Source organism: Rutilus rutilus (assembly GCF_951802725.1).
Source record: "Rutilus rutilus genome assembly, chromosome: 17".
In the NCBI taxonomy this organism is placed as follows: Eukaryota; Metazoa; Chordata; class Actinopteri; order Cypriniformes; family Leuciscidae; genus Rutilus; species Rutilus rutilus.
The window spans coordinates 22,980,893-22,999,003 of NC_140230.1; the positions used below are offsets into that span (position 1 = coordinate 22,980,893).

The window sequence follows — 18,111 nt, forward strand, 5'->3', positions numbered from 1 at the left end:
GACAGTGACTGATGCAGATAATCTCATGTAATTTATCCTCCACAATCAGATGAGCTACAGAAAAACTGCAGCCACTCAAGGTTATAGGTGCTGCCTTGATGAAACAGATGGAGCTTACATCTGGACAATTTTACACTGCATGCACCAGAGTAACAAAGGGATATGATCACAGTATCTAAATTGTTCAGGCTTTCAGGACTCAGAAATTTACCTAGAAATGTGCTTGAATTTTTAATGAGGAGGTTTAAAATGGAGCCATGTGGAGTAAAAATAGTGAGACAAGATGGTTTTCTGAACAGGCAGACTTGCATAGTCTTTAATGATCCAATGCAAAATATTGTAACTTACAAATGCATTAGCAAAAACATCAAAATGTGGAAATATAACATTACATAAATTGCAAAGCATCTTAGGTAAATAACCATGTGTGTGTGCAATCGTGACATAGCCATTTGTGCATAGCCATAAGAGTCACTGGCATGGCATAACATCACTTGATGATGTTTATTTAAAAAAAAAATGAAAAAAAGAAGAAGCATAAAAGACATTTCTGAATGACCTTGCAAAGTTTTTGTAATCTTACTGCAACCTATAAATATAACATCTGTAATGTACAATATCACACACAATATATAATACAGCAGTCCATTTCAATAACTTATCGTCCATTTAAAATCCTTAACTTTAAAAAAATTATTATTAGTTAAATTCATTTATTTCCTGTTGCAATGTTTTAATTTCTACAAACTACAATAGATGTAAATAGGCTGTTAAGACATATATAGATCTATGGGTTTTTTCAGTCTTTTGCATATACATTTGTGCAACAATATTACAAGTTCTAAAACTGTATTGTAACTGTTGTGAAATGCATCATCGCATGGCGTGTTCTGGTTTAATTTGGCAGTGAAATGAATATCTCTAAAGGCTAACTGTGCCTGAGGCCTTACAAAGGAAGAGATTTTATTCATTATACTAAGAGCTGTGAGCCTAAAAAAATGACAAACCAAATCGAGGGCACACCAAAATAATATCCAACAGTTGCTTAATTATTTATTAGTCACTATACTATGTGTGATTGTGTGTGTATATAGGCTATATATCATTTATTAGTAAATAAATGTAGTTACATTTTTAAAACTATTTACTATTAATAATAGTTAATAGTAAATAAAAGTTATATCTAATTATTATTATTATGAATATTTTATAGAAACGAATTATTACTATCGGACAGTAAGAAAATTTGTTTGTTGTTTATCTTCAGACTTTGGAATTGCTCAAGCCACGATACTACCTTACTTATCTTAAATTTGATAATAATCTAACTTTTCAGCTAAAATATTATTAAAAAAGAGAAGTTAAACCTACTTACATTAATGTCCAAATATGAATGAGATTATTATAAAGATGAGTTACTATACTGTACCTATTTACATGAAAGTCAACCAGGCATCATAAGGCTTTGTACCTTGCTGTGATGGCAAGCTGCAACTTTAAGAGTTACTACAGTTTTAAAGGCTCAACTAATTGTAACCATGACCAGTTATTCTCTATTCCAGCTCAAATAAGCTTCATTGTGAATCTCCCAGTGTCCCCACCATCTCCACCTCCACCCATGGATGATCGTGGCACAAAGTCTATAGTGGCAGTGTGTTTTATCTGTCCTTTGCTCTGACTCCAGAAGAACATAAACACGAAACAGATCGCCACAGAGCTGAGGAAAGAGAGAAATCCCATGGTGGTAGCAATGATGAGAGTTTTAGCATCAAACGGGTAAGGACTTGACACTCGTGTGGAGGAGTTAGTAGAAGGAGGCAATGAAGTTTCCATCCATCCCTCGTCTGAGAAATACGATGCGGTGCGGTTTTGTGGGAGCCCCTCCACTTGCAGACTCACGGAGATGCTGTCGTTCCCCGCTGCATTAGCTGCAGTGCACAGATACGTTCCACTGTCTTGTACTTGGGCATAACGCACTTCTAAACTTCCATTAGCAAGCACTCGTACTCTCCCGACAGAGCTAAGTGCAGTCTGCTGGGCTGACAGCCAGGTAATAGAAGGCGACGGATAGCCCTCGGCTCTGCAGTCAAACCGTATGCTCACGCCCTCCAACACACTCGCATCCTGCAGCTGGCGGTCCAGAATCTGCGCTCGTCTGCACGTAAATATAACCGGAAGATCAGCCTCGGAAAAGTCACGAAATGCCTTCTTGTGCTGATTCTGAGCCGAACAGGTGGGTTGGCGGCCATCGAAATCCAGTCTCCGACGTCGTCGCACAACCCAGAGTAGCCTGCAGTCACAAGCCAACGGGTTTCTGTCCAGCCGCAGTGTCTGCAAGTTCCCTACCGAGTGGAAGACACTTTCTTCCAATGTCGTCAGACGATTCGAGGACACATTGAGCAGACGAAAGTGGACCAGACCCCTGAAGGCAGCTGGCTCAATACGTAACAGGCTCCCACCTACCAGGTGCAACTCTTGCAGCCGCAGAAGCTCCCCAAGCAAGTTGCCTTGTATGGAGGTGATGGGGTTGTAGGACAGGTCGAGGTACCGCAGGTAAGCGAGATGGCGCAGTGGAGCGTAAGGTACAGAGCTAAGGTTACAGTTGCTTAAAACTAAAGTGGTGAGGTTGAGACCAACCAGGCTGTTGCTATGTAACGTCTCCAGAGAAGGCCAGTGGAGGATCTGCAATGTGCGCAGCTGGTGCAGTCGGCGAAAGGCATTGTTGGGCAACACGCTTATGGTCAGCTTGCGCAGGCGCAGCTTGGTCAAGCTCTGAAGTTGCGACAGAGCCTCAGTGGGGATGGAGGTCAGATTGCTGCGGTCCACGTTCAGCTCCTTCAGCGCCTGCAGCCCAACAAAAGCCCGCTGCGAGATAAACACCAGGTCGTTTTCTCCTGCATCGAGCTGCTGTAAGTTAGTCATGTCCCGGAATGTGTAATCCAGGAAAACCAGGATCTCATTCTCACTGATGTCCAGACGTTGAAGGTTGGAGAGGCCGGAGAAGACCCCGACCGGGAGGATCTTCAGGCGGTTGTTCTTTATCCTCAAGTATCGCAGGTTCTTCAGCCCCTGAAATGTTTCCACCTCAATCATGGAGATGATGTTCTCACTCAGGTCCAGGTCCTCAAGCTTTGACAGGCCGGAGAACTGACGCCTAGCCAGCGTTTTCAGTTGGTTTCTTGAAAGGTCTAAGCGTTTGGCATTGTTGGGTAACCCCTCAGGCACACCCGTCAGGTGTCTTGAGGAGCAGTTGACCTCCAACGTGTCACGGTAACAAGTGCATTTCTGCGGGCAGGTGAGGTCAGCAGCTGATAGGTTTAGGCACCACAGCAGCAGGACTGTCCATGCGCCCCGCTGGCCACACAGATCCATGAACATCTTACCTCCTTCCTGCAAAAAAGAAAATGACATATAAGTGTGTCCACAATTAAAATCATAATGTCAAGTTGTAATCTGTGTATTCTTGTTGGTTTCATGGGGTTTTGAAAAACCTTTTGAATCACTGAAGAAGTTTAGGAAAGGAATACTTGATGGTCACACAAGTCATTAAATTGAAAAAAAAATGTACTGATTGTTTTAATTGCTATTTTCAAAAACGTTTTTAAATATATAGAATACAAACACTGAAATATAAGAACAATGCTTGATTACCTAATGTACAAATATCTGGTTGTTTCAAGCATACAAAAAGGCACAATCCTTAAGGACTGCTAATAAAAATGTACATATCACAAAAAATCTCACCAAAGTTAAAAACGATCTTCTTAACTGTTAATAAGTATTGAATCAGTTTTGTTAAAATATTTTTTCTAAAAATGAATAGCAATAGATATATAAGGTTTTCTTTTCAAGAATTTCATTATTTTAATTAGGCTTTTTTTCATTATGACATTATTTTCATCACGTTTTATTACCCTGACATATCTGACTTTATCTCTCCCCAAAATATCAGTGTTAATTTAAATTCAGAAATTGAAAATATGCTCATCATAGAAGAGAAGTAATTGTATGTTTGAGATGCATAATATGTTTATTTTAGAAATTTTTTATAATGTTTTTTGAATAAATTAATAGATATCCAAAAAAAAAAAAAAAAAAATGAAAATGAGTGTTTTGTTATTGACCCAAATGCATCTTGATCAATCACAATGGAACGGTACTATTGTAAGTACTACTAAGTATTATTCTGCATCTAAAATAAGCATTTTCAAGAGCTATAGATGTAAAATTATTGAATTAGAAGACAAACGTTGCTGCTTTACCCATAACTCATATTTTTTATTTGTCTAGTTATACTTACCAAGGGACTTTTGTAGTGCCAGTTCTCATAACCAGATATTTTCAGGATGGTATCTATGTCGGGCTCAGTGTTCGTTGGAGATGCATTTAGTCACATTTAGACATTACGTCACACTTCCAAAAGCCTAAAGCAGAGAGAAGAGAAAAAACAGCAAGAAATATTGAGACTGATTTATGATGATTTGTGCTAACAATCTCTTTAATCCTCTGCTTTTAGACAGACCGACTGATCCAGACACAACTGAAGTTGTAGAACAGCTTTTCATCCAATTCTGATGAAGGACAACAGTGACGAGACAACAGTACGAGACAGCAAAATGTATGTGTGTCATTTAAATGCGCACTCATTAGGTAAATGTAACGATTCGGTGTGGCTTAACACGCACGGCGCACGGCACAATGAGATTCAAGGAAATAGTATTTAATAAACTCAACAATCACTTCAGGAAAACCACAGGAGATATAACAAGTCTAACCACACTTAAACGTAAACGTAAACGAGACCGAACACTGAACAGAAAGAACTGTGCGTAGAAACAAATAAGGAAACTAATTAGGGAACAGAGAACACTGGCAAAACGGGAACAAATAACTGACTGAATACAAAACTAAACAGACCTAAACATAACCCTGACAGTAAATAGAAATGATGAGACAGGTGACAGCTGCACGGTAACATGCTTATTTCGCTCCAGCCCTCTGCATTTACTTCTCTAGAGGGTCTGATGTGAGAGGACAGGTGTGTGCAGGGCACTTTCACTATAGTCCAGCTTAACCTTATGTCACAGGGCGCAGGTGCAGAGACCTAGACACAAATTAGGAATTACCCACTCAGCATGGACAGACGTTGACTCTGCTTCAGTTTAATGGACTGAGCTGAGCCAAACGACCCATCAGAGCCCAGAGAAAAACACTGGACTGCACACACTGGACTGAATTCAACATGCAGTCTAAATCAAGAGTAATTCATTATCTGAAATATAATGTAATATTATAGCAATGTGGGTTTTGAGAGAACCTTACACACCTAGGATGTTTAGCTTTGTACTGAAAAAGGAAATCAAGGCAACGTGATTGAGATGAGAATGAGATTTGTTCTTTCAATAAGTGCAGTTATCCTCAGTAATTTAGCCTATTTGGATTTGTTTGTTCACTGGACGTTAAATGTCTCCTGTCAAATGTCAATAAGCAGCACAAGAATTTATTTATCTTTATCATGCAGTTTTTATTCATGAATCACCTCTAAAGGGAAATACAGCTTGCGAGTCTTTGCCTCAGAAAACATTTTGCATCATAAAGATGCTTCAATTTATTATATACAACCTCAATACTTCACACATAAACCTCAGTAAAGGTGACAATTAACAAACTACTTAAAGGGATAGTTCACCCAAAAATGAAAATGTTGTCATCATTTACTCTCCCTCAAGTTGTTCTAAACCTGTATTAGTTTCTTTCTTATGTTGAACACAAAAGTAGAATGTGGGTAACCAAACAGCTGCTGGTCCCCATTGATTTCCATAGTATGAAAAAAAATATATACTATGGAAGTCAACGGGGACCAGAAAATGCTTGGTTCTTCAAAATATCTTCTATTTGTGTTTAACAGAAGAACTAAATTGGAATTAAAATGCTTAATATATCATAGTTATACACAGTATTTGTACACATTTTTGCATACGCATTAACTGAATGAAATGGGTACAAACTCCTACCTTGTCGTGACAAAGTCCTACCAGCCTTGCATTACACCTCTCCCACTGCTTGCTTGCTTAATATAGCCTATTCACATTGGTCTGGGATTTTCTTGTTCTCCTGTTTACACACAAAGCCTCTATTTTGAACCTGTTCCTGCTAAAAAACACTTAAATGAGGTTGACTTGTTTCTCTGAGTTCTCCAGTTCAGTGTCGTCCCCAGTCTCCACACAAAGGCCTTATACTGGCCAGCTAAGCTGACTCATAATGGCGTATCTATAGCCAAAGGAGGGAGAGAGAATCACTATTGGCTTGGCTGTTTTGACACCATATTGGTTTTCCACACAGCAGAGAGCCTGGCTTACACAAATTAAGGGTGTGAATCCCTCTCTGTCGTCTTGTGAAAGACACAGTGCAGCAGGTGTAGGAGATCTGAACATGGAGGTGACAAAACTCTTGCTCTGTGTCTTGCTGCTTGCCTATATGGCATTTTCACACTGTCTGACAACTAAGCTCATCTTGATTGCTATTAATAAGAGCAAGAAAACTTAGCATAAGTGATTTTGATCTCATGATTTTAATGCTAAAACATCTCGACAGCTGGCTTTGAGATTGCTTTCAATGAAAAATATTTTTCTTGTTCTGTACAAAATCTCTATATATAGCATTTATGGTTAAAATAAATTGTTTATATTTTATTCATATTTTTATATATATATATATATATATATATATATTACTTTTTGATGGCCCAAACCCAAGATGCCTCATAGTAAAACCGTTTTCCTATGCCTTTATTTGTATTTGTGTTTTAAAATAAATAAAAATTTTAAATATCCATATTTTAATTTTTTTTTTTTATATATATATATATATATATATATATGTGTGTGTGTGTATTTATTGTGTGTTTATATTTTGCTTTATTCTTACTGCATATTAATTTATAAAATACATTAATATACATTTATATAAAATATAAATATTTTATATTCTTATTTATTTTAAAGGGGTGGTTGAATATGATTTCACTTTTTTAACTTTAGTTAGTGTATCATGTTGCTGTTTGAGCATAAACAACATCTGCAAAGTTACAACGCACAAAGTTCAAAGCAAAGGGAGATATTTGCTTTTAAAGAAATGACTTTTTAAGGACTACAACAATGGCTGGTAGGGACTACACAACATTCCTACCGGGTTAGTGACATCACTAACCCTAAAATTTAAATAAAACCCGCCCCCGGGAATGCGATTTATAGATTATCAAGACAGAATATGCTAATTAATGACTAGAGGATAACTACACATAAGCTACACAAATTCATAACTACCCATTCAGAAATGTTGTCTACATGTAGTCATTTCATCTTTCTGACTTCGGTTTGAACATAAAAGGTTAAAAGTTTTTGAAATTTCCAGTGCATGTTTGTGTGAGGCAAAAGGACACAAGCTGTTGAAGCTCCGCCCTCTGTGCTGGGAGCAGCAGCTCATTTGCATTTAAAGGGACATACACAAAAACGGTGTGTTTTTGCTCACCCTCAAAAAGTGGCGACTTTTAACATGCTTCATAAAAATATCTGTGGGGTATTTTGAGCAAAAACTTCACATACACACTTATTTATAAAAGACTTATTTTACATCTTGTGAAAAGGGCATTATACCACCCCTTTAAACCATGCACATATTTTTTTTCATTAACATTGTTAAAATTCTAATTTGTGGCCCAAACCCAATAAGATGCCTTTTGCATAATCACATACAGGACCGTCCTACATTCCAGCTTTGGCAATGCTCTTATCTAACAATCAACACTCTGCCAAACATTGAGTGTGCCCTTGTCGATCTGATGCAATGTCATCACAGTTAGCCAGCCCTCACTAAGCTGAACACACCCGAATAATGTGTTGTTTTAGTCATTTCAGGCCGGATTTTCATACTTTCACATCAACAGTCAAAACTCATCAGGGTCAGACAGGCTTCATTAGGTTACAATAACTGACATGGACATCTGCCAGATACTATAAAAGGGGGGCAAAAGCTTTCCACTGCTGCTGTAGCTGTTCCCCTGACTCCATTAGTAAACACAACACTTAAAGCCTCTGCAGACAGACTCCAATTTGCACTTCACTGGCTCTAGGCATGCAGAAGGGCTTATAACAGTAAGAAAATAAAGTATTATTGAGCTTTAACTGTGTATTTTACTGAGAAAGGTCAAGGGAAGGATGCGCAGAGCAAAAGGATGAGGGAATCCAGCCATTTTGAAATGAAAATTAACTTTCAACATTACAGGATATTCACAAAATGTCAGCCAAAACCACAAGATAGTTTATTTTTACCCTTTATTTTACCTTACAACAGTGTCTAAAGTTTCAGGACCTCTTCAGTGACAATATCAGAGGTCTCCAACCTGCATGTTTAGCATGACCTCTAACCTCTGAGTGCAGCCAGGGAATGTGGTTCACCTGCCTCTTGGAGCCCGTGCTATTCTCGTCCCAGCCGGGGGGGAAACTACCCTGAGCCACTCTCCAATCTCCAATTAGAATTCCTCACATCAGTTCTTCACAGCAACAATTGCATCAAAGTGAGAAAGAGGCTGTTTATGGCCCCTGGCCTTCCAACCCCGCCACAGAATAAAGCCATGGGAATGAACGCAAGTATTCAAAGCTTTCAGAAACAGGTGTTGTTTAGCTATGGGACATGATGACAGATCTTCAGGACATGGAGTATTTGTTCCCTTTCGAGCTTGCCCGGGGAATGGAAAAATAAATATTACAGAGAAGGTGAGGTTCACACTTGGATGCACAAAACACAGATGCTTCCTCAAAGTGTTTGCATTTCAAGCCCACAGTGAATTTACAAGACGCTTCTGCTCATCCTTCTGTAATCCACCTTTGCTGAAAGTTTACAAAACATATCCATTGTGTGTTTGCATGTGTAGCATATAAAACAAGCATTTATAGTCTCAGCCTCTGTTAAAGTGTGACTGATTTTGCTACCTTAGTGGTGGTTGTTTGCCAATGTCTTGGTTTTGTGTACAACACCATTAACACCTTATCAGATTATAGTTTCCCTGGGAACAGCAAACCACCATGCACACTACTAGTTTAATTATTAAACTATTGATTGAATTATGGTTAACAACTTCGATTTTTTTTTTTTTAAAGATAATGAGCCTGCTCATTTCCCTATTTTTACATTTAGATTGCCTTTGCCATCATCTAATGCTCACTTTAAGTTAAACTTTAAAAACATTTAATAACACTGTTTAAAATGAAAAAATATCAGATTTTCATATACTGTACATTATAATTTTGTGATGCCTAAATCCACTTGTAGCATTTAAAATGTTTAGGTCTTTTAGGTTTATTTATTTAGACAAAAAAGTATTAAATATTAAATTGTGTTTTGATATTGTAACATTTATCTTTTATCAGCCATAACATGAACATGATTATCTCAGTGTATCCCTTGAAATGATTATTTTGGAATTTAAACATTTGTATTGTTATTGTGTATTTTTATGCGTATGTATTGTTATTGTAATATAATCATTATTTAAATTTGCGCCAGAAATCAGAAATAAAACTATTTAAAAATGATAGACAATTATAGACAAATAATTGCTATAAGTATTTAGCACAGAAAACAATATCTAATATGTTGTGTATATTTTACTTGGTCAAACCAATAAAAATGTTCATGCTTTCACTGTTTTTTATGATTATGTGGAGCAGCTGAGAGAGGTCACGCTGGGATAACAACAGTCTGAAGGACAGATTATGATAATTCAGCTTTGTGCTGGTCACTTCATTCAGTGCGTGTACATTGTGTAACCCAAAGACATTAAAATGTAAAGCAAAATAAATGTATCTATGGAAAAATGAACACGAGATCATCATCTCACATGTTACTGCCTGCCAGAAGGCAACACACATACTGTATGTGCATGAGTGTTTTAAAATGACTTTAACAGTAACTTTTCAAGGACACACAAATGAGGTCACTTCAGGCTAAACTGAATGCATTAATGTAACTAGGTCACTGCATATGTGCATTGCACAAGTTAATTGTTCATTTTAAAAGACAAAAGATTACAAACATATGCATTTATACTATATATATAAACCTGTGAAACATGCAGCGCCAAAAGCATCTGAAATTCAGTAGATGGACATGCTGGTGGGATGGAGATAATTTGTTTAGTGAGGGCCTGGATTCAGATTTCATTCCATTGATGCAACGTGTCTTGAAGCAGAGAGTATAAATCAAGTATACGAGTCCATTGATTTTTTGTGTGATTGTGAGAGTTCACACATATGGATGTGGTTTAAGCTCATATGTCATCTGTGAAAAGCACAGAATCTGCTTCGCCCATGTATTAGACGTCCATAGATTTTAATCCATCAATTGGCATTGAAACCCAGTAGTGCTGACAGATTGCCTACCATCCAGGGTCACAGATCCAGCTCTTAAATGAAACATTCTTTAAAAAAATAAAAAATAAAAAAATGAAACAGCACGGCTATTGCTTAGTTAAAAGATGGGTCTGGTCTGTAGGGAGAGTTCACCAGTGAGATCTCTTCATCTGGTTGTGTGCTGTAATACAGGACACCCATTAGCAGGGTCATATGGTGGCCTGGATAGTTCACTGTCTAAGCGGTCCTAAATAGGTCCGTTTTAGGGCAGCAGGATTACACAAAGAACCAGGATGATGCTCACAATGTGAGGCGGACTTATCAGGGCCACAAATCTCAAATTTAGTTCAAATGTAACTGCTGTGCATTATTAAAAAGACAGGGCATCTGCACCTATTCAGTGATATTAAACCCCACTCCAAAATGACTTCATAGCGGCAGACCTCATAAATCACATGCCGATATATGAGGGCATGATGAGAATGTCGAGTGACCAAGCAAAACAAACCAGTGATCAAGTAAGTGCTTTTACCGCTCCGCCCCATCAACTGGTGATAAATCAGGCCCTGCTGTGCATTACAACGCTTCTGATTAAAGTGCTCGTCTGGACCGGCCCCAAAGCTTGCGCTCCTTCAGTGCTGGTTCACGAGTGCACGACAGGAATTTACAGTGCTGCACATCATGCGGGATGTGGGATCCTGTTTGAAATCTCATTAGACAGAACTTGCTCAGATTGATTATTTCTAATTAAGACAGCCATGACTGCCAGGGGCCTCTGAAACCTCAGTGACCATGCGGGAATGCGAATGCTGCACACAATGCCAGCTGACCATGGTGCCCCTGACTGCTATTTTTAGTTGTTTGCCTCCCAAAAAAAATCTGGCCCTATCAAATGGGCTTAAACAAACTAAGAAACAACTATATCTATCTATCTATCTATCTATCTATCTATCTATCTATCTATCTATCTATCTATCTATCTATCTGTGTCATTGAGTCTAATTGGTCAGTCAAACAATCATCTATCTATCTATCTATCTATCTATCTATCTATCTATCTATCTATCTATCTATCTATCTATTGTCATTGAATCTAATTGGTCAGTCAAACAATCATCTATCTATCTATCTATCTATCTATCTATCTATCTATCTATCTATCTATCTATCTATCTATCTATCTATCTATCTATTGTCATTGAATCTAATTGGTCAGTCAAACAATCATCTATCTATCTATCTATCTATCTATCTATCTATCTATCTATTGTTACTGAATCTAATTGGTCAGTCAAACAATCATCTATCTATCTATCTGTGGCATTGAGTAATTAGTCAATCAATCAATCAATCAGTCTATCTATATATATATCTAATCTAGAGTCATTATCTATCTATCTATCTATCTATCTATCTATCTAACTATCTAACTATCTATCTATCTATCTGTGTCATTGAGTAATTAGTCAATCAATCAATCAATTAGTCTATATATATATATAATCTAGAGTCATTATCTATCTATCTATCTATCTATCTATCTATCTATCTATCTATCTATCTATCTATCTAGAGCCATTGAATCTAATTGGTCAGTCAATCATCTATCTATCTATCTATCTATCTATCTATCTATCTATCTATCTATCTATCTATCTATCTATCTATCTATCTAGAGCCATTGAATCTAATTGGTCAGTCAATCAATCAATCATCTATCTATCTATCTATCTATCTATCTATCTAGAGTCATTGAATCTAATTGGTCAATCAATCAATCAATCAATCAATCAATCAATCAATCAATAATCTATCTATCTATCTGTCATTAAGTCTGATTGGTCAATCTATCTATCTATCTATCTATCTATCTATCTATCTATCTATCTATCTATCTATCTATCTATTGTCATTGTCTATCTATCTATCTATAGTCATTGAGTCTAATTAATCAATCCATCTCTACTCAATTTACTATTCCAGCTTTACACACTACCTGATATTTTAAGAAAATGATTTTGAATCATATTTTTTTGTTTTTTAAAGAAACGTTAACAGCCTATGTATAAGAACACATCAAACTGACCATGTACATCCACAATATCGTCTTTACATTGGGAACCATAGTGTTAGAATGAAATTCCTCACATATTGTGATTACAACAAGAGTCTACAGCAAGAGTCGTTTAACTTTAATGTCTGTTGTTCAGCTTAAAATAATGTAATAGACAACGGGCTATGTTTTGACATCCAAACTTCAAAATTAGTCATAACCTTGAAGAACACCAAACAAACATTACTTTGAATATAAAGTAAACTATCAGAAGAAAACACAAAGCGGAACTCACCCGCTCCCCTCACATTATCTGCATGGCAGCGATTTCATAGCTCTCCAAGTCTTTGTCCATCTCGGTTCGCAGTTTCCTCACTTCTGCATAATGTCCTCTAACATCGTGCTCAGAAAGACGACGAGTCTGTCTTGAGACAAGACCCGAATGTTTTTAATCGCTTTGTTTCTTCATTAATTCCTCCTGTCTACGACACATCCCTCCGGGGTCTAGTAGGATAATTGTAACCTTAATTTAGGTAGGCTGTTCTCCGTACTGACGCTCCTCTGCACTCGCTCCTCTAACTTCCAACTCCCACCTGCCCGTTTCAATACGAGTGAACATCCAAACCCCAGCGGTTTAAAGAGCAGATCGGTGTTTACTGGTCTATTCAGCAGAGCTGATGAAGGATAACACTCGTGAGGGCACTCTGAGAGAATGACAGATATTTGTGAGGCTTGGCCAAATCTCCGGATTTAGGTAAAGCAGCAGATGGTTGCCTGAGTGAGACTCGTGGCTTGTGGATGGTTGAAAACATCTCATGGGACACATGTTTACTTTAGTCGATTTATTCGATACAAATGCTCACAGTGTGACTTTTTGTGGTAAACTGGTTTTAATTGCTTGGTATTTTGTAGAAAAGAGAACAAAATCCCAAACTGAAATGAGTCTACTTAAAAAAAAAGAAAAAAAAAAGTAAAAGGCTGGCATCCGTGGTTGAGAGACCTTTAGGCCTACTGTAAAAATGTGACAATATTACAAGAATTATGGAATGACTCAGATTTAGTCATAACATGCTATAAACATCAACTAAAAGGCAACAGGGCACATAAATTGTCTAAAAATGGGCGACCAACATTTAAAATAAATTCTGTTTGCTTTGCAGTGGTTCCACAGGGAATTCTGGGAATACCCATTTCCACATGAATATGCAATCACTTGGCTACTTGTTGCATATAGCCTACTTATTTAAAAAGGCCTATTATTTATTGCTATTAATTATTACTCTTATATATTAAAATGTTGCACTGTAAAAGTATGTAGGCCTATTGCCTTGTTAAATAGCCTACTGTATTTTGTACATTCTCTCAGTATATTAGAATTTTTTTAATACTTTTAATACATTTAACAATATTTTTTGTAAAAAAAATCATTTTCATTGTCTTTTAAAATATAATATATATTTTTTAACTGTATAAGGTTTTTCTTTATTTTTTTTATACTTTTTGGTTAAAATAACTATATTTTTTATGGTGTTTGCTAAGTACAGTGCAGATAAGATAATGATAAATCACACTATTTATTTTCATGAGGCTTTAAGTCAGATGTGTGCAGGCCTGCAAACAAGATCCTCTAATCAGGGTCAGATCTCCCAGGAACTAAAATAGCTTTTAATAAATGATTTTTAAGAACAGCCAATCACCTTCATTTTATAATACACAAAGTTTGGAGTTCACCATCTGTGGAGAGACAACAGTGTTATATAACTTGCCTTAAAACATCTCTGTGGTTAATCAGACTGTGCTAGATTTTACCCTTCATGATGAAAAAAACCATGAGTATCCACATAATCGCTAACATTCAGAATGCATTTATTCTTAACTAACTTCAGTGCCTTTTTAATGGACATCACACAACATTAACCAGCACCAAAATGATATGTTATCCTTTATTTTATTCAATTTTTTTAGTGAGGATGACAAGGATTGTACAGCCAATGAACCATGAATGAATGACATAACAGGGGTGTGATATTTAGTCTAAAAAAACAATGAATCATGCAGGTCATGTTATTGTCATTTGTTCAAAATAATAGTAAGGATGTTCCTAAATGACAACAGGTTTTCACATGGTTATTTACTTATATTACAATCCATGGATAGCGCAAGAAAAATAGAAACAGAGATATCTGCACTGGAATAGCAGATAGTGGTTTGGGAGAACAGTGACACTCTCCACATTGCCTGTAAGATTTTAATTAAATCTGGCCACTAGAGGGAAAACATTTCAAATGAAAGAAGGGACTGAGTGCAGAAAAGTCTCTAATATAGGAAGCATTCACCTTTATCCTCATTAAGCAGCTCTAAGTTCTTTAAACTTCACGAAAGTAATCCATCACAACAAGACTGGCCTATTTTACCAAACCCTTTGTCGTTTCATGTTACTGTCTGTCTAACTATAGTGTTATCAACTATAGAGATACTGTAATATGATCAAATTGTCTGAATTAAATGCCTCAGACACTGGGGACAGATGGTTTAGATTTTGGGCGCGGAGATAAAAGCCTGGGGGCGGAATAAGGTTTAAAATGTCTATGTGTGTTGTTATGTGTTGCACGTTAGTTTCAGAAAGTTTGTCCTTGCATGTTTGCATGTTCGGCTTAAAGGTTGTATCAGCGATTTCAGGCCCAAAAAAGGCCCAAACACAAATGATCACATTCATCTAATCTTTCCTAACGATCCGCTCGTGCACGGCTGCAAAACCTCACAACACCCACCCCCTGTCGGTGATTGGTTGGAACACTATTTATTTTGGTTTTGAGTGGTTGGTGAAACCAATTGTTTTTGTGTGCAGATCTCAGAGCCTAGGCTGCCTACAGAGACGCGTTTTTTTGACGGCCTGCTTATGGGGCGGGCAGCTAGTGGATCGTTAGATTAGATGAATGTGATCATTTGTGTTTGGGCCTTTTTTGGGCCTGAAATCGCTGATACAACCTTTAAGCTTGCGGTTCCAAAGCTATGAATGTATTGATGGACAGTTTGAATTTATTTCTGCCATACATCTACAAAAGTTCTTATTGAGAATTAACATAGGTTTAGATGTGCTACTGAAAATGTTTCATTTGAAGTTACCATAATGGTGATCAGTGTTCTCTTTAATTGGGCTCTTGACCCTTGTCTTATTGTTAGCTTTTTCTCTCTGTTTCTAACATTGTGTTTAAGAAAAAAACATTATTTGCTGCGAAGGAAGCTAAACTCAAAGTTTATAAGGTTATGTTGGCTATTTTTTATGGTGATATCATCATAAAGTGGTATAATTCTCAGATCCCACAAAGTCTTTGTACTAATTAAAAAGTGTTTTGTCATTAATACACTTAAATTTAGCTCTATACCAACTCTCCCTTATTGAATATGAGGGAGATCTGTTAGTGTTTAATGTTCTGTTCTGTTGAGATTTAAAGTGTTTCTTTTGTTTTGTGAGGTTATCATTGTGCAGAAGAGTAGAGCCTGTGTTTAGGTCGAGGACGGCATGTTGCTTTATTTAAAGGCGGTAACTGTGTAGTTGCCAATGCAGTGATTAGCTCATGCATGTGTTATGGCTATAGCTTATGGTTAACTCCAAGATATTTTAGTTAAATTGATTTATTTTGGTTTAATTGTTCTGTTTAAATCAGTTGAGTTTCAGATACTCAAAGTAGCATTGTTTAGTTTATATTTTTCATTCTTTATTTATTGTACTAGATTTGCATTAATTTTAATAGTAATTACTAAAATATTTAATTTAGTTAATAGTAATAATGCACCCACATTACTAACTTAAGTTTTTGAACTTAAATGGTTTAAGGCAATTAACAGTGAATTTTTTTTTTTTTTTTTTTTTATTATCTGTGTTTTTAACTCAGATGTATTTTCAGTTTTTAATAGACATTCCCTGGAAACTGCCCAATAGGCAAAATGATGTCCGAAAGACGTCTTTTCAATGTCTTTGTTACAAAAATCGGACGTTGAAATGACGTCCACTGAGGAGCCAGAATGAAAGTTTTTATGACGTCTTTTTTTGACGTGTTCTGCACGTCCGATATAGACGTTCATCGAACCTTCGTACAAGGTTAAAAACTAGTTCAGATGTGGCCATTGTGGACATATTTCAACATCATTTATGGTCTCATTTAGACATAATTACTTTGACTATTGCTGTCAGATGATCTTAGTGAGAATTAACAGAGGGTAGATGTTGATATTTGTTTAATTTGAAGTGTCACCATTGTGGTGATCAGTGTTTGCTTTAGTTGGGCTCTTGGTCCCCTTTCTTTTTACTTTAACTTTTCTTTGGCTGCTGTAAAAGTGTGTTTGTGTAACACAATTGTTGTGGCAGAGAAAGCCTAGAAAAAGTTTGAGGTGTTATCAGCTCAATGTTGATGATGACATAATCATCACAAAATGGGCATCTAATATTGTGTTTAAAATTTTGTATTTATATTTGGCATTTATAACCACCAACCTTGTGGAACTGCATTATTGGTGCCAAAAGCATTAAAATGATCACTTATTTGAAGGTGTATAAATAGCATGTGCTCAACAGCATGATGTTTTGAGCAAATGTATCATATAGTCACACACAGACATCAAGATTGTGCATATTTACATTTACATTTACATTTACATTTAGTCATTTAGCAGACGCTTTTATCCAAAGCGACTTACAAATCAGGACTAAATTAAGCGAGTCATCATGAAGAGGCAAAAGACAACAACAACGCAAGAAGTGTTCAGAATACGAAGTTCAGGCATTATTCAGAGTAGCATAAGCATGATAAGTGGGATTTTAAGGGAAAGGTTTTTTTTTTATTATTATTATTTTTTTTTTATGAGTTTAGGTGCTCATGGAAGAGATGGGTTTTCAGCTGTTTTTTGAATGTTGTCAGGGATTCAGCATTCCGGATGAGGGTGGGGAGAGTGTTCCACCAGCATGGAACTGTGAATGAGAATGATCTGGAAAGTGATCTTGTGGCTTTCTGTGATGGAACCACGAGACGTCGCTTGTTGATTGATCGTAGGCGTCTGGTGGGGATGTAGGCTCGTAGGAGTGAGTGAAGGTAGGAGGGAGCTGAGCCTGTGATAGATCTGTAAGCAAGCGTCAATGCCTTGAACTTGATGCGAGCATATGATTCACAACAATGGTGACAATTTAAAAAAAAAAAGCTTCATGCTGCAATGCATGATGGGTAGCTTTCGTAGTACAAAACTCATCCTTAATTCCCAAGCTTTTTTGTTTTGATTGTCACCGTTGTTGTGAATCATATGCACAATCTTGATGTCTGTGTGTGACTATATGATACACTTGCTCTAAACATCATGTGCAAATGCTTTTTATACACCTTCAAATAAGTGATCATTTTAATGCTTTTGGCACCAATAATGCAGTTCCACAAGGTTGGTGGTTACGAATGCCAAATATAAACACAAAACTTTAAACACAATATTAAAGGCCCATTTTGTGATGATTATGTCGTCATCAACATTGAGCAGATAACACCTCAAACTTTTTCTAGGCTTTCTCTGCCACAACAATTGTGTTACACAAACACACTGTTACAGCAGCCAAATAAAAGTTAAAGTAAAAAGAAAGGGGACCAAGAGCCCAACTAAAGCAAA

The 18,111-nt window shown here is 36.7% G+C and overlaps 1 protein-coding gene across 1 annotated transcript; it reads right to left on the reverse strand.

Moving 5' to 3' along the window:
* Window positions 1-287: 287 nt before the first annotated feature.
* Window positions 288-13,240, reverse strand: lingo4b (leucine rich repeat and Ig domain containing 4b). Its single transcript, XM_084385210.1, has 3 exons — window positions 12,758-13,240; window positions 4,301-4,424; window positions 288-3,390 (listed from the first exon to the last, which is right to left on the reverse strand). Exon 3 carries the CDS (start codon window positions 3,376-3,378, stop codon window positions 1,564-1,566), a length of 1,815 nt encoding a protein of 604 aa, XP_084241336.1. The 5' UTR covers window positions 3,379-3,390; window positions 4,301-4,424; window positions 12,758-13,240; the 3' UTR covers window positions 288-1,563.
* Between the last annotated feature and the right edge of the window lie 4,871 nt (window positions 13,241-18,111).

What these genes read in the sequence shown, in the direction of transcription:
- lingo4b (XM_084385210.1), bottom strand. Translation starts at nt 3,378, where the DNA reads ATGTTCATGGATCTGTGTGGCCAGCGGGGCGCATGGACAGTCCTGCTG.